The following is a 24,797-nucleotide window of genomic DNA, read 5'->3' on the forward strand; positions in this document are numbered from 1 at the left end:
AAGTTAATTCACAAAGTAATCAAATTAAGGAGTAATCAGCTTGTCTGGACGCATCAGTCAGCTTTTTCTGTCCTTTAACATTTAGCCAAATTGAATCTGACGCTGAATTTAGTTCTGCTGATTCCGATAATCTTGTAATGCGTTCAACCGTATAATGACATCTTACAAAGAGCGGAGAATTGGAACTACCTGGTAAACAGTTTATCTCATAATCATCATCCTGTTTCCTTGGAGAGTATAGGAGTATAGAACCATGAAATATTTCCGGTAATCCTCTCATCTTTTCATGACGAAGGTTCGTTAAACATACCACATAGCAAAATGTATTTCCAGGAACAGATCATGAAGGACTAGATCTACGTAACATTTAGCTATGAGGAACACTCTCTAGTGATTAGTATTAGAACCCCATTTAAGCAAGTGGATAAAAAGTTAATTACACTATTAAAACTTTTCTTTGGGTCTGAATTAGTCGCCTCCCTTGTAATACATGAAGAACTTATGAAGAAGATGCATGGAAGATCAGCAAATAAGACAGCTAGATCACAAGAAGAAGTTAGAAGCTAAAACTTTAATCGCCATAGAAAAGAAATTATCATGAGGAGACTTGAGCACACTCTCCAGGCTCTTGAATTGATCTGACAATATCAACAGCGACGTGTGCTTTGAAATATGGAAGGAAAGAACAACTAGAGGCAACATCAAGACGTCTGCTGAAAGAAGATGTAAAGAAATAAGTTAACAGTACTACAGTGGTGAATACAGTGGGATGAGTAAGGAAACTGTGGATGCAGACCGTGTGCAGAAGTTTAAAACGTTGTGTGACGGTGGAGAATGTTCAAGAGGTGGGACGCACAAATGGAGAACTCCCTATCGGTACTGTGAATATAGGTAACACACACACACACACACACACACACACACACACACACTTGCAGGTACTAACGTATATACAGAAACTTCACCGTCATCTGACACAGACTTCCTCCTTCATGACACCGTCTGTCTCCTAGCCTACCCGTCATTTTACTGAACCCAAGTCTCTCGGTATTTATCTGATGCGGCCAGAGGCCTGCAGCGTCTAGAGGCAAAGCACTTTACTAAATCCACTGACTATCAACAGAAGAATTCTCCCCAACAGTCAACATAACTGTTGATTAGAATGATTCACATGCTTCCACAATAACGATATCAACAAGATACAGTCTGTCAGCGAGACCTGATCCAACACCACAACCCTCAACATTAGCCTACTCTGACTACCTTATGTTGATCTAGGTTGTATAGACGTTACAAGTACCATAAGACCCTCACCAGCTGGTAAAGTGAAGACCTCCTCTAACCACCCACTGCCTCGTCAGCCTCTATGGCTTAGCCTACCATAACACAGGGGACACGCAAGACCTCTATGTGTCTCATCAAAGTTCACGACCAAGTCCGCCACAATATAAACACCAACAAGTGTTGATCCATGTCTTGCAGACTTCCTCACAGAGCGTCGTCAGGCTCTACGCTTCCGAGGGGTCATCTCCACCTATTGTCTTCATCTTAAGGTAAATCCTCGTGTTGTCATATGAAGGCTGACTCCAACACTCTGCACATCGACTCCCACATTGAGGAAAGTAGATGGGAAACAGGGTAATAAAAAGAAACCTCGGCTGAGTTACGGGAGGACACGGAAACACCACAAAACAACGACGCAAATTGAGACAGATGAAAGACAAGGTTGAAATTGATGGCTTACTTGGGAGGCAGAACTTCCAATTAGAAGGAAGGGAGGGGCGACGAAAGCGACAGTGGAGTTAATGAATTCACAGAATTACAACTGAGGTGAAAATAGAGAAAAAAAATGAGAGAAGATCGAGTAAGTTGTTAAGAAAACATTTTGTAATGTTTTTGACCGTGAAAGAAACTGTAGCATTAATAAGACTTACAGCTGAAGGTTGAACAGGCAGAGCCTGGAAGACAAACTGGAATAAACAAACGTGAACTGGAATGATCTGGGTCGGTTACTGTATCAAGTGAAGAAAAACATAGTGAATCCAGGAGAGACTGGAGCGAAGAGGAAGAAAAGATAATCATGGACATGATGAAGCCTACAGACTGTTGTGGGCTGCGACAGGCTCAAGACTGCGCTCCATCCAGGAGCAGGGAAATAACGAACGTCTCTAGAGACAGCCGGTCTTAATGATGCCGCACTTATCCCGTCCACTGACGATGATGCAACCTTGTCATAGATGACTTGCCGTTTGTGGTTTAACCACTTGTAGGTGAAGCCCAGGAACACACACACACACACACACACACACACACACACACACACAATATTCCTCATGAAGGAATACACTGTATTTAGTTGCAATAACACGTGATAACCTGGGGGAACTGACAGGTGCTGGAGACAGGTTAAGTACGTATGTTGGTGAACTTGTCACCATAGATACGTACCCCTCCCCCCCCCCCACTCTCTCTCTCTCTCTCTCTCTCTCTCTCTCTCTCTCTCTCTCTCTCTCTCTCTCTCTCTCTCTCTCTCTCTCACACACACACACACACACACACACAACCACCCCTGGCGTCTCCAGCGTGTCCAAGACAACGCTGGAGCAACAGCATCCCCCGAGGTCCTCCGTCCCGCCAGTATATACACACCAGCTCTTGTAACACGCTCCACTTCCTAGTATAAGACTCGTGTATGACGTCGGTCGGGCCTAACTATCCTGGAGTAATTTTTAGCAGGAACTCAACATCGACCAATCAGATGCTAATTATGTGCGAGAGGTGGGAAAGAGAAGGGAAGGAGGATGAGGAAGAGAAATGAGTAGGTGGGAAGAGGAGGAAGAGAATGGCCAATGGAAGGAATGGAAGAAAAAAAGTGAAGATAACCGACCAACCATAAAGTTTACTTTTACCTATTTCACTGTTTAAGGCCGGTTGACGTGGGAGGGACACAGGTTGACGTGGGAAGAATACAGGTTGACGTGGGGTGACACAGGTTGATGTGGGGTGACACAGGTTGGTGTGGCAGGGACACAGGTTGATGTGGGGTGACACAGGTTGATGTGGGGGACACAGGTTGACGTGGGAGGGATACAGGTTGACGTGGCAGGGACACAGGTTGATGTGGGGTGACACAGGTTGATGTGGGGGACACAGGTTGGTGTGGGAGGGACACAGGTTGGCGTGGGAGGGACACAAACGTACATTCTCGTCAGGGATTAACTACAGAACGGTATCAGAGCGTCATCCTCAACCTTAAATTACCTTCACTCTCATCATTTCTCATTTCCATTTACCGCGTCTACCTCAAATAGTCCCCACAAAATTTTTGATTAAACCTTCTACGAGGCTCTCACATGATCTGCCTCATTCCTCGCTGAGTCTGATGCCTGTGTGAGTTTTTAGGTCGTCCACCGTAACGTCACCTTGATGAAAGATGAGAGGAAAAATTAGGGTATTAATCAGGTACTGGATGAGTATGCTGTATCGTAATTAGGCTGGCTAATCATCAAAGAATCTGCTGATATTAATTAGGCTTTTCACTTGCGTAACGATGTTTATTCAAAGCTTTCCACGCAGTTTTATTTCACTAATTGCCATAATCGTTCAATGAATTAGACTTTCCTAATATAAAGACAGAAAATTAATGGACTTCATCTGTACGCTCAACACCAAAGCATCATTACTTTGTTCTCTATCGTTGCGTATTTTCCTTCCTATTCTCTCGTTAACAGATGCAACAGCAAATGTTTTTCATTATAGCCATACACCGTAAGCACTATAAAAGAAGTCCCCAAATATGATTTCCAAATACCTGATGTATGATTGTATGTAAATGTCTTTATGAGACGAACGCATTAAAAACTCCTTTGCTTCGGAATCTCATGAGACTTTCAAGACAAATTATGCTCAAGTACGCTATGTTAAAGCGTGTGTTGACATTGTCTGTGACGGTCATACTAGGAACCGTGTTTGACAAAGACAGACGCCAGACAAGGAGAACATTCTCCAGCCCACTGTCTCCATTCAGCCTGAGCCACCTTGTCTCCTGCCTTGAGGTGTCTTTGTCACTTTCTTCGCCAAATATCATCCCTCAGATCAAGCTGGTTGGAGGATATTCATGCTTCTTCAGCAGAGAGTTTCTGAACCTGTATCTCTGAACCGCATGACTGTGAATTGTTGAATTCCCCATCGGTGCCTGGTACAGGTAATTGTGTTTGGACGCTGAAAGGAAGCCACGTTTCTCCCTCCCTCACAGTACAAACTTTGTGGCCTCTCACTTCAGGTTTAGAACTGAGTTGACAACTTTGATCTCAGCTTCCTCGGCCACACTAACTTCTTTAAGAAACAAAGTTTCGTTTCCTCGGTTTCTCTGATATCGACGTTTTCTCTCACGCAGAAGCTCCTCTCATCCTTTCTTTGAGTTGTAGCTTCTCACAAGCTCTGTTGTATCAGACATGACCACAGAAGAGGGTTAGGTTCACCTTCTGTTTAGGTAAAGGAACCATTCCTCTAGTGAAGCTTTTTATCTCTAAATTCGTTCTCCTACATTCCTCGTTTCAAAGCCCAACTACATCAAATCATCACCACCTTCCCTGGCCTATAATGAAAAGTCAAAACCTTAAAGAAATTCTTCCAATAAACTCTTCAATTTTGAGTATGAACATTGAGACACGGGAAGCACTACAGGATTTTCAATGGGGTAACCACACGAAGATTTCTCAAGGTGCTCGCTGTTAAGGACTCCCCCAAAAAAAACCGTTGACAATCATCCTTTACATAATGCTAACTCCAGCTACTGCTTCATCATCATCTTTGGTTTAGGTCTGGCCACATTTTGCTTCAGTCATCACGTTTCTTAGTGACACGATGTTGTTCTCCGATGGGGACGTGGGTCAGCTGGTACCGTCGGCCTGACTTAGGAGTGTTGAAATGACGTCTGAATCCATAGAAGAGGATGAGGAAAAGACAGAAAGTCGGGATGGACGAGTCACAGATTGACTGAAGAGGGAGAGATGATGAGTGAGGGACGGTAAGCCATGTTGAGAGGTGCTGTCCTTCTCCAAGCCTCTCTTTCTTGTTTTCCTTCTCTGTCATATTCTAGTGATTTTCCTCTCCATCATACTCTCGCTTTCTCTCTATGTATCTCTTTCTCCCCTTCCCCTCTCCACTTTCAAAACACTTGCCCTTGTAACAACAGACAAACACAAACATTCAGCACATGACTAGATCAACTTGACTCAGCAATAGTGTATCTGCCATACGTTTACACAAAAAACCTCTTTGGGTTTTATTGTATGCTAATATACACAACGGTGTTGCACAGACAGCACCGCTGACCACTGGTGTACTCTGTTCATTTCCTGCAACATCCAGAAACCATCATTTTTGTGTTACGTGATGATACGCACACTGACTCATGGTAAAGCCGTACCATCAGAGGAAGTAGCATTATTTTACAACGTGAAGAGGAAAGTAAAGCAAAACGTCTCACAGAAATGGAATCACCTCAAACATCTGGTACAAGAAAACATCGTTCCCCTGAGGAAGGTAACTCAGCTTCACATGTCTGACAGATCCTGTTATTGCTAAACACACAAAATTAACATGAAATATCTTTTTAAGTTATATCAACAAAGATCTTTTAAACGTTCAGTGACAGCAAAGAGAAGGCAGCCGTCTTTACGTGCACCTCCATAGTCATATCATCAAACAAAAGACTGAAAATCTGAACCTTTCTAAAAATAGATTTATACAGGCATTTTACACTGACAAACCAATACATAGCAACGTAGAACTGCCTTTGAATGCTTTGCACACTTATGCACACTGGTCACGTGGGGGCTGTAGTAACCACTACCATACATACGTTCTGCATCCCTCCAGCTTGGAGGTTGACACACAGATACGTCAACTGAAGTCTTACTTCAGTAGACACATTACGTGGGAAGCCTCACCTGGCCAGCGGGGGATCGATCACTGCCTGCGACCAGACACCATCCGTAATTTACATTGCTCACACACACACACACACACACACACACACACACACACACACACACACACACACACACACACACACATCGGGAACCTCTGCTTCCTCCATAAAGACGCCAGAGCATTGCGGTTTGCAGTGGCTCATGCCAGTAAGATAACACAGCCTCGTGTTTCACCCGAAAAAAGATGCTGTATATTCGAGGCGAGTCCGGCCAAACTCCCTGGCAACATTTTCGGCAACACCTTCTTATTAACGGCCAGTTGGTGCTAATGATGTGGGGGAGGGGCAGTAAAGGTGAGGATGGTGTAACATGGTGGTTGTGGAGGAATGAAGAAACGGGAGAGAGATTTGAAGGAGGAAGCAGAAGAGGGGAGAAAGGAAGACGAGAAAGTAGATGGAAAAGGAAAGAAAGTAAGAGTTAGAAGAAGAGAAGAAAGTGGAAGGGGAAATATGTACAGAAAAGACGAAGAGAGGAATGAAGGGAACAGGTGAAGAACAAGTTCAACAAAACGTAAAGAAAATTAAAGGACATTCGCTGCTGCTTCCTCTCCTCTACACCCAGGCGTCGAGGGGTATACTCTGATATGGATTTTTTATGACGAAGTAAAGACGAACATAAATACCACCCTAGAATTTTTTACACCCCCCCTCCCCCTCCCCCTCACCCCGCTCCTCTGCACCATCTACTCGTTCCTGATCCATTAGGTCTCCCTCCCTCCTCAAATATTCCCTCCAGTGGATCACATTAATCAGTTACTCGGGCTTGCGAATGACAGTGATTGATCTATCACACATTCCGATGCAGGTCTGGGTAGGTCGCCGGATTCCTCCTCCTCTTCCTCGTACTGCTGCATCACTATACTTAGGTATTCAAGAAATGAACAAAAATGTCATCAATATTCTAAATACTTACGTTACTGAACTGGAAATTAGCGTATCTTAGTAGATGATTTAAGCTACACACACACACACACACACACACACACACACACACACACAGCTACCATCTGTCAAGGTTGGTCGTCCAACACTGGATCATGAGGAACCTTCCCCTCTCACGGCCCCCCCGCCCCTCGGGAGTGCCGTCCAGGCCTGACACATCCCTAACTTAGCCCTGCTCCTTCTCAGAGAGAGGTGGCTGGGCATGTCTGCCGTGGGAGAACACCCCAGCCCAGCGGTCGTCCAGCTCACACTCATAGACATAATTATTTTCTTACATTCTGATCAACATGGGTCAGGGATGTCTGAGGTTTCTAGCACTATGGTCACACAACTCGCAGGTGTGCACGTCATTACGTGGTACAGAGAGGTATGGTACCCACACTCGGAGGGGCACACATGACTGTTCCGAACACTATGGATGGATAGTCATGTTATTTACAGAACTTAACTAATCAATGGAAGATCATTATTACGTTATTACCCACAGTAGTGCTTGTATGCCCACAGTAGTGCTTGTATGCCCACAGTAGTGCTTGTATGCCCACAGTAGTGCTTGTATGCCCACAGTAGTGCTTGTATGGAGCTTCTCCAGTGTCCTATGTGAGAGTACTGTTGTCTGGGATTTATTACAGTCAGGTTCTGGAGGTCAGTCAACCAGATGACTTTCCTCTGGAGACAGATACGAGGATCATAACTTGACCTCATCGCTCTACGTCTCCAAGCTTGACCTCTTCCCCCCCGTCTCCAAGCTTGACCTCTTCCCCTACCGTCTACAAGCTTGACCTCTTCCCCTGCCGTCTCCAAGCTTGACCTCTTCCCCAAGCTTGACCTCTTCCCCTACCGTCTCCAGCTTGACCTCTTCCCCTACCGTCTCCAAGCTTGCTCAACTGTTTACGTCGTGGCACATTTCCTCTGGTGTGTGGCCTTGCGCTCCCCTCCCTCCACAACAAAGCCAACACACGCGTCTTTTCCTTGCATCTGTTTCTCAGGAAGATCAAGTAACGTGATTTTCTCACCCTATTCATAAAACCGTATTTATGCACGACAATCTTTACCATCTTATCAAAGGCCAATTTTGTGCTAATTACTCCGTGAAGAGGGAGGAAGAGCGGTAGGGTGGTGGAGGAGAAGGGGGAGTAGGAAGAGGAGGAGGAGGAGGAGGAGGAGGAGGGTGGAAGGTACGAAGGCCTTAAAAGTGAGAAAGGAAAAGAATCATCAGGTGTGGGGCAGTACCTCTCTCTCTCCCTGCCTTTACCGCTCCTTGTATCTCCCTTTTTCCCTGCATCACATCTTCCTTCTCTTTCTCCCTGCATTACATCCTCCCTCCTCCCTTCCCGTCACTACATACGTATGATGATCAAACATCAGGCTGTGTGTGTCCTGTGCAAACTGTTATCATCGTGTTTACGTCAAAATGTTAGTTACAAAAACGATCTGGGTTCAGATGTGTATCTTGCGCTTCCTTACTTTTTACCGTTCACTGCTTGATATGATTTATGAAAACCTTCCTGACAGTCTAAAGAATTCCTCGAACCTCGTAGTGGTTATTTGGCCAACAGATTTCAACCAAAGTATCGGCAACGATGGGTCACATGCCATCATGCTGATACTGATCATATCTTCATGTACGCCACATCATTATTATTGGGTTTAAGGCAACTATTGTCAACCTCAAAGCTACGTTCAGACAGGCAAGGGTCTGGGGGACTAGGGGAGCGAAGCCCCCTTTAGGGGGACAGGTAGAGGTTAATTACTCTGTGTTTTAAATGAACAATTTCCCTGCACTTCAGGATGGCGACGGGTAGGCCTTCCCAAGATTCTGGTGGATTTCGTGCGATCAGAACTGATCTTTCCATTCATCAGGAATGATATTTATGGGATTCTTGATATCTGCAAAACACTTTCCTTCTATAAGAGAAAGTCGATATATCCAGCAGTAGCGTGGATATAAAGAAAATGAGAACTAATGTTGACGTAACATCATTACGTCAATATGTTGGCAAAATAACCATTGCCTAAACCTTAAAACGTCCTTGAAAACCTTAAATATTTCGTATACCTTAAAGTACTTATAAGAATATAAAGTATTCATGAAAACTTAGAATATTCCTTTTTTATGTATTCATGAAATTTGAAGTGTATACAGAAAACTTACTTCCCACTGAAATCATGGATTCCATCTTTTCAAAAAACCCAAGTTTCAAAATATTCAGACTTTTTCAGCCTCAGGACACCTTATATATTAGTCCTGTCAACCTGGAGCGGGCGTGGGGGAGGGGCATGGTGGAGGGGCGTGGTGGAGGAGCGTGGGGGAGGGGCGTGGGGCTTGGGGAAGGGACGTGGGGTGTGGGGAAGGGGCATGGGGAAGGGACGTGAGGTGTAGAAAGGGACGTGGGGCGTGGGGAAGGAACGCGGGGCGTGGGGAAGGGACGTGAATCGTGGGAAAGGGGCGTAGGCGTAGGGCGTGGGGAAGGGGCATGGAATGATCGAGAGTACGTGGGAAGGACAGATAAGTAGTCATAATGGTGTATGACGAGATTAGCTACGGGAGGACAGTACCAGTATCAGACATTCTTAAGCTACAGAGATGGAAACACGATAGTAAGACGGACGTTCCCTCTCCACCCATCACTATAAATGGAGGTGGGACAGTAAAGCAGAAGACTCCGCCTCAACATCAGATACAGATGGAAAGAGGAGAGTAAAGCAGAAAGCTCCTCTCCATCCACCTGCACATCAGCAGGCAGGAAAACATCTATGAACTAACATCATGTAACACAGAAAGAATATACTGAAGCACTGGAGCACGAATTGTGTGGCAAAGGACAAATTAGATGAGAAACATATTTTGATTAAATTTCATCCACGGAAAGCTCTGAGGAGGAGATCTTCCGAACGTTTATCCGTAAAAATAACAACTTAGAAGTCTGCGCACACGTATGGTCATGGGACAGGCGCAAGGTTAGGAGAGACGCACGGCGAAGGGAGATGCATGGTTAGGGCAGAGATGTATGGTTAAGAGAGAGATGTATGGTTAAGGCATAGGCGTATGGTTGAGGGAGAGACGCATGGTTAAAGGAGCGGTGCATTGCTGAGGGAGACGCGCATGGTTGGGGGATAAACTCTGTAATAAATGCTGAAGATAAATATACGGAAGATCTCATCTGACCACCTATAGGTTGATCTCTCCGCCCACCAAGGCAGCTCCTATAATCAAACTTCACAGCAACACCCCAGCCACACACGTACACCTGGCAAAGACACGGTCTTCCCTCCCTCACCTTCAGTGTATCCATCAGATCGTCGTGGTGTCAGTTGTTGTGTCTTGTGTCAGGAGGCTGGTGTAACGCCCTCTCTCTCTGTCCCTCAACAAGGTTCACGGTTTAAGTGCATCAGACAGGATATCCCCTGACACACTCTCCGTCAACACCTGCTTATTATCGGGAAATTTGATGTTAATGAGGTTAAAGAGGAGGTATGAGAAGGAGAGGGAGAGGGGAAAGAGTGAGAAAATAGGGTAAAGAGGAAGAACAATGAAAGAAAGGTTAAGGAAACTTGTAAGAGACACTGAGAACTTGGAACACCAAACTGACCACATCGTGACAGTCTCCACGTCTTTGCGTTCGTTTACCTTCATTTTTCATTCCCCTCCATCACAATTTCCTTCCTTCCTCACCCTTCCCCTCAAATCTTAATTCGTTATTTCATATCAAACTACAACACTCATGGGAGTGTATGGGATAAACAGATAACAGTCCTTATAACCCACGATTAGATGAGATGCTGGTGGACAGTAATAGGATCCTTCTGAATTACTGATGTAGACCTACGTTTTGTCTGACTCGTTTAGCGTCATTAAGTACAGTCCCTTAAGGAAGGTAATGATCAACATTTACGAGCAGATTCAGGCCCTCCGGGCTCTAACCTGCTCTCTCCTGCTGAGGGCTACCACACCCTATCTCTACCACAGCGCCCTCCCACCCCGGCCACCACACCTTCACTCATCTGCGCACACTCCCACCCACCTGTTACCATACCCTCATTCACCAACACCACCACCACCACTCCCTCCTTCCCCGGTCACCCTGCCCTTCTTCCCTGGTCACCACACCTTGAACGGCGGAAGGCACTGTTCAGTGGTTTAATGATTCATCCCGCTATTTTCCTGCTACGTGCCTTCCATGCTGACGGTACGGCCTACCCTTTCAACAATAATATATTTTCACGGAAATATTCCATCCCAGCAGCCAGAAAAATTCATCCTGCCAAGGAAATGTTTCATATATTGGCAACTGTGTATGGGGAGGGGAGGGTTTGTCATCGTGCGTCTGGTAACTTCCTCGCCGTTTCCACATACCGTGGACGGATAGACAGTAACGTTTTATGAAATAGACTTAACAGAAGTTTCCTCTTTATTGTAATGTGTTCTGCATGTTATCATAGAGTTTGCAGTTGTAAGAAACCAGTTTCATTAATCAACTCTTGCCTTAAGGAGATTTTTATGCACAAAATTTATTTGTCAGTGATTTCCATTATCTTTGATTCCAGTGATCCTTGTATACCATACTGGCAGTCATCTGCAAGCTTTCTCGGCATAAATCATCATTCCAGTCTTTTGTTAAGTACAAAAACAAGCATTATATTCATTTAGTTTCGTATTAATATCTTTTTATTTCACAGTAAAGAAATTGAGTCTTTCCAATAATCATGTATGTACTTCAACACACCGTAAATGAGAACAAAAATAGTTTGCTGCATCTCAAGCGCTTCTAGAACAATTCATTATCAGATAAGGATATTATACATCGTCTTATTTCGCTACACACCGCATGACCGCATAGCGGGATATGTGACCCGGGGAGGTCAAGCCTACATGGCAGGGAGCGGCCTTGGTCATCAGGCCTCTACACGGGTGGACGAGGAAGTGCTACCAGGCTCTCACCTCTCACCAGGCTCTCACCTTTTACCAGGCTCTCACCTCTCACCTCTTACCAGGCTCTCACCTTTTACCAGGCTCTCACCTCTCACCTCTCACCAGGCTCTCACCTCTTACCCGGCTCTCACCTCTCACCAGGCTCTCACCTCTTATCACACCATCGGGGATAATGGTTCCAGTGACGGCCATAAGAGGGTGGCTCAACCCCTCGTTACCCCATTCTCTGGGGCCGTATACAGCAGCTGAAAATGTACTGTTTAAAAGAAAACACGATCAAGGTTGGGGCTCAAGGTTCGCCAAGATTCATTCACTCTTCCCATCTGATCCTGCATGAAGGCCAGCTTGAGTCCCGGTGTATAGCGTTGCATATTTAGGCCACCTCGTCCTGCACGAAGCAGTATATGTGATCGAAGTATCCTCAGTGCTTCAAATCACGATGAGAATTGACCGTTTCGAATATCTGAATAGAATCAAAAGGAAATCTATCTGTGTGGGAATGATTATTATCCAGCGCCACCCTTGCGTTCGATACCGAGTGGGTCTGTGATGGTCTGGGGAAATGTTCTGCACCTCTGAAGGATTTATTTCTCTCTGGCTGACAGGTCATACAATAGTTATGGCCCGTGAACAATTTATTCACCCGCTTTATGTAAACATTTTCTTTTCCCGTTACATTCCAACATTTAGATGTTGTCCAACACATTATGTTCGCTGTCTCATCAGCTGTGGCTTCCTATACTTCGTTCCAGTATGTCATATGCTCTCGCTGGCACAACTTTTTTTTTTCCTGCACCTAGATATCTTGGTCGCTCTCTCACACCATCAAGACCACCGCCCTCTGGCGTGCGTGGGGGACATATTCAACATCCACCGGCACTAGTGACATCCTGACGTACGACATTTAATGTTCCAGTCATTAGGAGCTGATGTGGGAGGCAAGTTGCACCCTGAGGCACCGGGGAGGCGTGCTCGAGCACCAGCAGCCGTGATCACCAGGACTTGTATAATATAATCAGTCGGAGGTCACCCACACTGGCCGAGGACAACGAGGACAAGCCTCGCTACACGCTATTCTTAAACCATTATACTGGAACACTACACCAGCATTATACTGGAACACTACACCAGCATTATACTGGAACACTAACACCAGCATTATACTGGAACACGACACCAGCATTATACTGGAACACTACACCAGCATTATACTGGAACACGACACCAGCATTATACTGGAACACTACACCAGCATTATACTGGAACACGACACCAGCATTATACTGGAACACTACACCAGCATTATACTGGAACACGACACCAGCATTATACTGGAACACTACACCAGCATTATACTGGAACACGACACCAGCATTATACTGGAACACGACACCAGCATTATACTGGAACACTAATACCAGCATTATACTGGAACACGACACCAGCATTATACTGGAACACTACACCAGCATTATACTGGAACACTACACCAGCATTATACTGGAACACGACACCAGCATTATACTGGAACACGACACCAGCATTATACTGGAACACTACACCAGCATTATACTGGAACACGACACCAGCATTATACTGGAACACGACACCAGCATTATACTGGAACACTAATACCAGCATTATACTGGAACACGACACCAGCATTATAGTGGAACACTACACCAGCATTATACTGGAACACTACACCAGCATTATACTGGAACACGACACCAGCATTATACTGGAACACTACACCAGCATTATACTGGAACACGACACCAGCATTATACTGGAACACTACACCAGCATTATACTGGAACACGACACCAGCATTATACTGGAACACTACACCAGCATTATACTGGAACACGACACCAGCATTATACTGGAACACGACACCAGCATTATACTGGAACACTACACCAGCATTATACTGGAACACGACACCAGCATTATACTGGAACACTACACCAGCATTATACTGGAACACTACACCAGCATTATACTGGAACACGACACCAGCATTATACTGGAACACGACACCAGCATTATACTGGAACACTACACCAGCATTATACTGGAACACGACACCAGCATTATACTGGATCACGACACCAGCATTATACTGGAACACTAATACCAGCATTATACTGGAACACGACACCAGCATTATAGTGGAACACTACACCAGCATTATACTGGAACACTACACCAGCATTATACTGGAACACGACACCAGCATTATACTGGAACACGACACCAGCATTATACTGGAACACTACACCAGCATTATACTGGAACACGACACCAGCATTATACTGGAACACTACACCAGCATTATACTGGAACACGACACCAGCATTATACTGGAACACTACACCAGCATTATACTGGAACACGACACCAGCATTATACTGGAACACGACACCAGCATTATACTGGAACACGACACCAGCATTATACTGGAACACGACACCAGCATTTTGAAAATAGACGTCAAAGGTCAGTGTCAAGCCAGAGAGAAGAATAAAAAAAAAATTTAGAAAGTCAACAGAAAGCAAACTCTAATATTTTACTTTCGGAAACATGAAACTTTGGTTGACACCCACTGGTGATGCAGCTTCTCAAACACATCACGCCAGGATTCACATCTGTCTCGAGTTCCTTCATCTGGATAACAATATTACTCACATGAATCAGCAGTATCCATGGCACAGTCGGTATTCCTGTACATAGCAAGGAGATATTCGCTCTTCACAGTCTCATTTGGAGATTATTTTGTCTCCTGCCTCACCAACTTACTTATCTCGAGTTTGTCCACTGTCACCACTTGATCCCAGGGAAAACCTGAGACACTTCTGCAGACACATACACACTACATACACACATCCCTACATGCATATATAAACACAAACCCACATGTATATGGACATACATACATCTTAAAAAATACAGGCACATATGACAACACACAAGTACATGCCCATATACACAAATATAAACGCAACATGGTTCTAGGGAAAGGGGTTCGAGCGTAACGAATCTCCTAGTTTTCTGTAAGCGAGTGAGCTCTGGTCTAGACAAAAGGGAAGGCTGGGTGACTGTCTGTACCTGGACTGCCAGAAAGCACTTGACACACTCCCAAAATGGAGGTTGGTAAAGAAGTTAGATCTTTAGGCAGGAATAATGGAAAGATTCCTTTGGTGGACAAAAGACCATCTTAAGGAAGGAGAACAAAGGACGTATTTTAGAAAGCCTTCTTAAAATGGGTCGAGGTTACCAGCGGAGTGCCACAGGGTTCTGTTCTGGGAACATTGCTCTTCTTGATCTGTGCGAATGACTTGCGAAGGATTGGACACCAACTTAAACACGTTTGTGGATGACGCTAAGGTCGCGAGGGAAATGAAATTTGATGACAGTTGTATTAACTTACAAAGGGACCTAAACAAACTCTAAAGTTGGCCTGATACGTGTTGGATGAAATTCAACCGGAATGAAATTAATGAGGATGGGACACAGTGAAAGAAGACCTCAATATAATATCATCAAGCAAGAAATAAGATGCAAAAGGTATTTGGGAGCCGAGTTCGTCCCTACCGTATCACCAGAGTCCCATATTACGAGGAAAACAATTATTTTAAAAGCAAATAAGTATATGGATAAGAAAATGTTTAGGAAAGTGTTCACAGCCTACAGTGGATCAATAAACCGCTCAGGCATGATCATCGCGCTTAAAGAAACACAAAAAGATTAATAGAGAAGTTCCATGGGAAGGCAGCAAAGATGGTACCGGAAGTAGAACTGATCTCCGAGGAAGGGTTAAAGTCGGTTTGATGACGTAGATAGTGAGAAGTTCTTCGAAAGCTGCAGGGAAAGATCAACCGGAAGACATAACATTGAATGAAAGACAAAACTTGACAGAGTCGATGCAAAGAAGTGGTCTGGTAGCACATGAGTAGTGTATAAATGAAATGAATTAAGTCATATGAGATAATGAGTATGGACAACATACAGAAGTTTGAAAAATCATATGATAATAGAGAATGTTCAAAAGATGAGTCCCCACCCTCCTCCCGGTACAGCAGCAATACGTAACTACACACACACACACACACACACACACACACAAAACGTGCCATAAAGAGATGAAAAAGTAATCATTGACAGTGTCGTCCTCATAGGATGGTATTAAGCCGTGTTTTGTCTGATGCATCATTAATGTCAGAAGGGGAGGGCAAGGGTGCGTGCATGGGATATACCTTGGCTCTGAATATTCCATTTATTCTATCATGTATAGATACATACATACTAATACAGGAGGGGAGGACTTCCAGCCCCTACTCCCACCCCTCGTAGTCGGCTCCTACAACAGGCATGGGATACGTCGCAACACATGAGGGTAAGTGGCTAATTCCTCAACATCCTGCCACTGGGTTTAATACATTATCTAGTGGTGGTGGTGGTGGACACATGTCCGGAAATAACCTTGAAAGTTGAGGTGAACTTGGGGATATTATGGCCGGGGAGTCAATGTTTGCGAGGCATGGAATGTGGCGGATCACTCGCCTAACGACCGTAATGTGAGGAACAGACGATTCCTTCACCTGTGTGTTACTTGTGTGGTCTATAACCACCTACCTTTATTACTAACGTCTGTGGTACCTTGTATATTCTGCTATACCTTTAATGACGTCAGAATGATTATAAATGTAACTTAAACACTATCGCGTGATACAGACCCCATGTGGGCGATAAAAGATGTGCCAAAAATGTCTTTATTTTGTTCCATATTTCTGAACAATGTTCCACATACAAGGTTCTGAGAACACTACTGCAGAGTGCAAGGTGATAACTACATGCATCGACCAGGTAGTAACAGACAGAACAAGTCGTTGGTTCTCTAATAAGGTCACAAAATCACTATGAATCGCTGTTTTCTACTCGATGTACAGAAAATGAGATTCTACCCTTCGACTCATCATTTCCCTCATCTAACAACACATTCTTAAAATTCCGGGCTCACAGGCAGAACTCGCTGTTCATCCTTAATGTTGAAATTGCATGACATAAGTTTCCATACTAAGTACCTACCTTAGCACCTGCAGGTGAAGGTGGACCAAGGGACAGTACTTACCTCAGCACCTGCAGGTGGAGGTAGACCAAGGGACAGTACTTACCTCAGCACCTCCAGGTGAAGGTAGACTAAGGGACAGTACTTACCTCAGCATCTGCAGGTGGAGGTGTACCAGGGGACAGTACTTACCTCAGCATCTGCAGGTGAAGGTGGACCACGGGACAGTACTTCTCTCAGCACCTGCAGGTGAAGGTGGACCACGGGACAGTACTTACCTCAGCACCTGCAGGTGAATGTGGACCACGGGACAGTACTTACCTCAGCACCTGCAGGTGAATGTGGACCACGGGACAGTACTTACCTCAGCACCTGCAGGTGAATGTGGACCACGGGACAGTACTTACCTCAGCACCTGAGGAGCAGGGCGGGCGGGCGTCCACCGTGCCACTGAGGATGGTGTACCAGTTGGTTCCTACGTCACCACGTTGGTACACTGCAACACAAACCCTGCGTTAGTAACTCATACTTACACTCGTTAGTATACCTCACTAATGCCAATAATTCCCTACCACTTATACTCACTGGTGTACCTCTAATGCCAACCATCAAGTTAGCTGGTGTGGGAACAGAACAGATCATCTGGTGTGCCTAAGGTACTTGAGAGTGTGATGCAAGATATATTTCTACAAAATGTAACTAACCAATATATAAATATATATATATATATATATATATATATATATATATATATATATATATATATATATATATATATATATATATATATATATTCTTTTTATTCTAATAAGAATATCTGAAAGAAAAAAGTTGAAATTCATGCATAAAATTCAATAAGTACATTTCTTTTTCATGTGACGGAACTTTGTATGTATTCTCTCATCCAAGACTCACACACAGTTCAGCAAATATGAATAAACCCGAAGCTATCATGAGGGTCAACTATTTCACGGTTCCGTTTCAGTAACTCGAAGATGATAGTTCTGGAGATGATATGAAGCGAGCCAAACCACTGCCACAATGGGAATATCAGTTTTTCTTATTTTTCTAAGCAAGTCTTTACAGGGTTCGAATCTCAATCCCAGTAGCACTGAGCACTAAATGACAACACATCACCAACTGTGCCACTCCCCATGACCAATTCGCCACCTATTACCGATTTTTTAAAAAATGGGGATCGAGTCATGTAATTCATGCAAAGGTAATTTAATTTACATATAGATAGCTCACCATACAGTAAATTCATACATAATTCAGGTATCTTCTTTATGAGCTCTTGATGGATAAAGGTTACATTGTGTTAGAAAAATGATGCCTCTACTGCTATGACTACCACTACTACTACTACTACTACTACGACTACTACTACGACTACTAGTGCTACCACTAACCTAAAGGAAATATCCTTACTTGGCCACAGCCCCCTGCTCCTGCTTTCAGAAAGTACTAACAACTACTACTACTACTACTACTACTTCTACTACTACTACTACTACTACTACTACTACTACTACTACTACTAGTAATAATAATAATAATAGCAGAAGTTAACTAAAAAGAACTGAACGTGCCATACGAGGATGGGTGGTATGGGACCATCTTTCCTTAAACAGCGAAGTTGTGGAAGTCTCTTCCTTATTTCCTGCAGGAGGTGAGTGAGACACGGTGGTGTGAGTGTGTTCCAGTGGGCAGGACCGGGAGGGTGTGACGTGAAAAAGTATGTACATGGGAGTGGATGTGACAGCTGGTGGAGCCAATGCGGCAAACTACAGAGTTGTAAACTAATATGTATATATATATATATATATATATATATATATATATATATATATATATATATATATATATATATATATATATATATATATATATATATATATAGCAGGTGAAGCTTGAAGGCTGCACTCTACGTGGAAGTAAAGGATGGAAGACGAACTTCTGTGAGGAGAGGAGACTTGGACGGTGCCATGTTATTCCTCGTCTGCTGACAGGGACTCGGCCCCGCCAGAGGTGACACACTCAGTGTTCCCACCTTACCGTGACCGTCACGAATGAGACATGAGAGGGTCGACAACACCCTCCCAGCAACACCTACAACTCTTCACAAGCCTGAGTTCGGTAACAACAACCGACGCAAGATAAACACCTGGTACTGTGTAACACCTACAACAGGAGGATCACAATCACCTCTCCTCGTCCAGACCTTCTCTCGTCATCAAACAAGACCGTAATTAATATGGATAATTTTAATTAACCCAAACTGTTTCCATCAACCTCACTAATGATTTGATATTAATCCTCGGCAGCCTTGAAGCTTTGATGCGTCTCTATCCACCAAAACGGAATTATAGAAATTAACATTAATTTCCATCTCGCTAAACTGTGACCAGGATTTATGCTCGCGTCCCCAGCCTTCTCCTGTCCAGTTCGACCATCCAGTTCTCACTGTGGATGAGCGCACACAGTGTGTGTGTGCGCGCTTCATCACCCTAATGCAACCTGATCATATCAGGTTACCTGACTATATTTGAACTTCAAATGATCCTCAGTTGATTCAAATGATCTAAAACTACTCTCCTTACGGTAAGGTTTAAGTGCGTCCACTCTGAGGTAAGGTTGATGGGAACACAGATTTATATATCAGAAATTATGGTTTAATATTTGATGTTGACGATTTATGTTTAAAAAATACAATCGACGATTTTATTTCGAGTATCCTGGTAGAGAAAATGTGATATGAGTTTATCAGATGATGGGACCAACAGAAACAGTGCAAGAAAAAAGTAATTTATTTTAAAATTAGACAGAATAATATCATATTTGAATCTGCTTGTTCTCTCTCTCTCTCTCTCTCTCTCTCTCTCTCTCTCTCTCTCTCTCTCTCTCTCTCTCTCTCTCTCTCTCTCTCTCTCTCTCCGCTGGGTTGTGTTTCAGTGAAGTAGTTCCTAATTTCTTTCAATGTCTGCTATTTCCAGATGACCAAAACTCTCCCCTCACACATCCACTGGGTCCTGGCCTCCTCTCTCATCCCACCACCAAGACAAGACTCAGGTCTCCCACCCCCCAGGTAATTAATCATCATAATAAGCCGACAATGGAACCAATTAATTCCGAGACATATGTCACCAGCCACGGTTTCCTCCGGCGGAGATCCTTAACACGATGTTATATAACTCGCCTTCCTCTTCCCCACCTGGTGGCAGCCTCGATCATGGAGGATCAAGTACGGAGAAAAATACATTCCCCCCATCCGTCCGTTTACAATTCTCTTATCAAATTCATAACTTCATCATCATCAGTTGCGGTTTTGTTTGCGTGAAAACTTCGGTTTTTGTGTTTCATTTTGCCTTAGTTATTACGTAAGTTGAGCGTTTGTAATAAAATCGTTAAAAAATCTGATGCGAAAATATGAGGTGAGCGAGTTCTGTCTTTCTAAACAACATTTATATGATGATGTGAATCCTGGTCTGGTACAATGTTCTTGATGTTAAAGATCTGAGGGAAGGTGTAACTTTAACAAACGATGGCCTTATATACAACACCTTAGAGACAGATCAAAAGAGAACAGACCTTCTAAAGACACGGGCCCGTAATACACAGAGTCCTGGTTAACCTTTACCAGCAAGACAATCATTTGTGCTAGTCATACGAACCATCTCTTTAATATTTCCAGACTCAGCAAAGTTTCACCTTAATCACTTGTTAACACTGAATTTTAAACATATACCCGAGTTTGGTACAGAAACTCATGTAACATTTGCTACGCCGATTAGATATAAGACATAGGGTAAATTCTAGGCAAAAATATAACGTAATATATATATATATATATATATATATATATATATAATATAACGTAAGGAAAGTTTTCTATGTTTCAAATGAAAAAGTAAAATATATCATAATGCTTCCTGAGGCCGATAGATGTTAATTAATGTGACAGAATTCTGATGAAAATCTTTAAACAATTAAGTTTTCTATAATGGGATCCAGTGGCTCTTAAACAATATTTTAAAGCTAGATTCGTATTCAGCATGGGGAATAAGTGCTACACTAAGGTTTTCAGGGAAATCTATTTTTCGATGAAAAATAGCAAAAACTACAGGTAATAGTTCAGGGTAAATTTAAGGCCAAAATAATTTTTGTTTCAAAATTGAAAAATGAAACACGAAAAGTCTTCTATGCTTTAAGATATATAGTAAAATGTGTCATAATGCTTCCCCTGGTCGATAGATGCTAATGAATATGACCGAATTCTCATGAATGTTTTTACTCTTGTAAACATTTTAGTGTTTAATAACGGGATGAAATGGCTCTTAAACAACATTTTAATGCTAGATTCGTATACAGCATGTGGAATAGGTGCTATAATGAGGTTTTCAGGTAAATCTATTTTTCGGTGAAAATTAGTAAAAACTACAGGTAATAGGTCAAGGTAAAATTCAGGCCAAAAAACTTTTTGGTTCAAAATAGAAATACAACGCAAGGAAAGTCTTCTATGTTAGAAATTATAAAGTAAAATATATCATAATACTTCCTGTGGCCGATAGATGTTAATAAATAGGACCGAATTCTCATTAAAGTTTTAAATCAATTAAGTGTTCTATAACGGGATCCAGTGGCTCTTAAACAATATTTCAATGCAAGATTCGTATTCAGCATGGAGAATAGATGCTCTTCTGAAGTTTTCAGGTTAATCGATTTTTCCATGAAAAATAGCAAAAACTTCAGGTAATAGGTCGAGGTAAATTTTAGGCCAAAAAACTTTTTGTTTCAAAATTGAAATATGGAACATGGAAAGTCTTCTATACTTTAAAATATCTAGTAAAATATATCATAATGCTTCCTGTGACCGGTAGATGTTAATAAATATGACCGAATTCTAATAAGAAATTTTTACTCGTAAACATTTAAGTATCTAATAACGGGATGAAATAGCTCTTAAATAATATTTCAATGCTAGATTCGTAGTCAGCATGGAGAACAGGTGCTATACTGAGGTTTTCAGGTAAATCTATTTTTCGATGAAAACTTAGAAAAACTACAGGTCCAGGGTAAATTTTAGGCCAAAAAACCTTTGGTTTCATATTTGAAATATGAAGCATGGAAAGTCTTCTATAGATGTTAATAAATATGACTGAATTTTCATGAAAGTTTCGGAGGACTTCTACCCCTACAGCTGGGTCTGGGACCTTACCTTACCTTACGTATACCTTACGATGGTTTCGTAGTTCTACAACTACGGGCGGATCTGTGACCTTCCTTAAGTAACGTATTCCTCACGATGGCTTCGGAGGTCTTCAATCCCAACTGCTGGATCTTCATCTCAGCTAAATATTCACCAATCAGGAGCTGTGGCTGCTAAACTAACACACAGTCTGCTTGGATATAAGTCGTCACCAGATACCAGTTTAAGCATGATGCGCGGTACAGCATAATCTTATAATTAATCAAGTAAAGAAGTCAAATTCTTATCACGAATACTCATGTGTAACTTGGAAACTCAAAACGTCACACACGCAAAAAAAATCTCTCTTCTACGATCAGTTTGCCACGCTACCTTCACGTCCGCTGATGACGTTAAGTCGGCAAACGCTCAAGACCTCTGGCATCCACTACATCACCACTCCTGCCACAGCTGGTGTCACTCCATCTGGTCACCTTCCCTCACACAACGGCTCCAGTGATGACGTAAATACTTACGTGCAAGTTACAACATTCCCAGTGTAACGAACAATGACACGTCGGTAACGCTAGACTGCCATACTGGGTCACACATGGGACACATCTGGTTACCTGCTGGTCTTTTTTCTTCTATCGTTTCGCTGACGCTCAAGAACGCAGTCCTAGTGCCTGATGAAGACAGTGTCTGAGCTAGGCCTGGGACACACACACACACACACACACACCCACACACACATACATACATATATATATATATATATATATATATATATATATATATATATATATATATATATATATATATATATATATATATATATATATATAAAGTTCATCGCTTAAAATGTTCGATGATGATGTGGCAGTGTATTTAGCCCTGGGTAGCGGGGTAGCAATAATTTGCAATCAAAATGTTAATACGAAATTTGGTTATTTGATGGTATAGTATTAACATGTGCTGAAGGAACATGGAGAAGCACATCACACAAGAGACCACAACAGGTCTGGTCTAGCCAGCCCTGTTGTGGTAACACCATGTTTTCCCCCGGAGCAAAAACGTCAAATCTATGATCACTTTTATTCAATATGCTAATTAGGAAAACTTCTATAAATCATTTAATGCCTGCCTATCAACCGTATATGTAAATATTCGTGCTTCCCTCAAATAATATGACAAAAAAAAATGACCTAACTTCTGGCGCGTTAAAATTCTGATGAATTTTTTTTAATCGCTGAGGCAAAAATCTCTGCCATAATTATTTTTCCATCTACGAATATTTTACATCAGTAAAGCTCGGATATTATCAGATGCCACCAGGTATGAGCGACTCCCACAGTCACACTGAGGTACAGTAGTGGCTATATACTGCTCATGTTTACATGTTTATATACTGCTCATGTTTACATAAGACCAGAATGGAAGTGAAGATTGATCACGAGATCTCTTATAAGAATAAACATTGTGAGGGGGGGCTGGGTGAAGGTCGAAATACCAAAGACACATCATCAGAAAATACGTAAAAAAAAAAGAAAATATATTTCAACTTGTGAGGCGGAGGATAAAGTGAGGCGGCAGAACACAAAGGAAACCTGATGGCCTGGATGAGAGAGAAGGACCTGCACACCGGAAACATAAACACCTTCCAGCCTTCCAGGGAACCGGGGAACCATGGTGGCCTGTGTCAGGACCATGGTAGTGGTGATGGTAACAGACGGACCATGGTGGCCTTCGTCAAGACTATGGAGGCCTGCGGCAGGACCATGGTAGTGATAACAGTGACACTGAAGAACCATAGTGGCTTACATCTAGAGGCATCACACACTGGTAACAGTCAAAGCAAAGGAACATGATCACCTTCGTCGAGAATGTGACAGTGATAATGATGCCAGTTAAAAAGCATGGTCATACTCAGCACGATCATGACGGAGTGGCATCCATGACAGTGAAAGAACATGACACAGCAGTAACTGTAAAAGTGAAGGACCATGATCATCTTTCTTCAAGAACATGACACAGTTGGATCATCAATCATCACCTTCACCTCCGCTCCTCAGTCTACCCGGCAATATGTAGTCATCAACCACAACCACCCGTGTTACTCTTCAAGGACACACTTGATAAACACTTCGCTTCAAGTCCACAACTTACATGAACTGCGCCTCCTTAGCCACAATTACCTGTATGCCTTCCAACTTTTCCCACACTAATCTGTCAGTTTCTGATCTTCTCCACCGTCACAAACAACCTGGGTGGACGGACCCGGCGGTCTGTTGCTGTTTGCATCCCTTTGTTTACATTTGTCGTCTGACGTCAGACACACCTACTGGCGTGGGTCACACCGGGAGACCTGCCATCTTCCGTCCATAAAAATTAATCTGTCACGAGCGTAAAGAGCAGACACTGATCTCTGAGCGTCTGATTATGAGTTTAAATCACCAACATTAAATGACGCATCTCACTACATGTGGCTCCTCAAGATTCTCTTAATGTTTTACAGTTACACAGACCTGAATACAATTTGCGATTAGGACTGTGAACGTTTCTATAAACGTATTATGAGTTTGAAATCATAACATTTAATGATGCATCTCATTACCCAGTGCAACCTAAGATTCTCTAAGCCACTGTAACACCGGTTTTTCATGATATT

The 24,797-nt window shown here is 43.0% G+C and overlaps 1 protein-coding gene across 1 annotated transcript in view; it reads right to left on the reverse strand.

Moving 5' to 3' along the window:
- Window positions 1-24,797, reverse strand: part of Epac (Exchange protein directly activated by cAMP) — a 396,150-nt gene that overhangs the window by 203,023 nt on the left and 168,330 nt on the right. The window contains exon 3 of the mRNA XM_071662355.1: window positions 17,349-17,437. Coding sequence (XP_071518456.1) covers window positions 17,349-17,437 — 89 coding nt within the window. The remainder of the gene's footprint in view (window positions 1-17,348; window positions 17,438-24,797) is intronic.

Source organism: Panulirus ornatus, chromosome 6, assembly GCF_036320965.1.
Source record: "Panulirus ornatus isolate Po-2019 chromosome 6, ASM3632096v1, whole genome shotgun sequence".
NCBI lineage: Eukaryota > Metazoa > Arthropoda > Malacostraca > Decapoda > Palinuridae > Panulirus > Panulirus ornatus.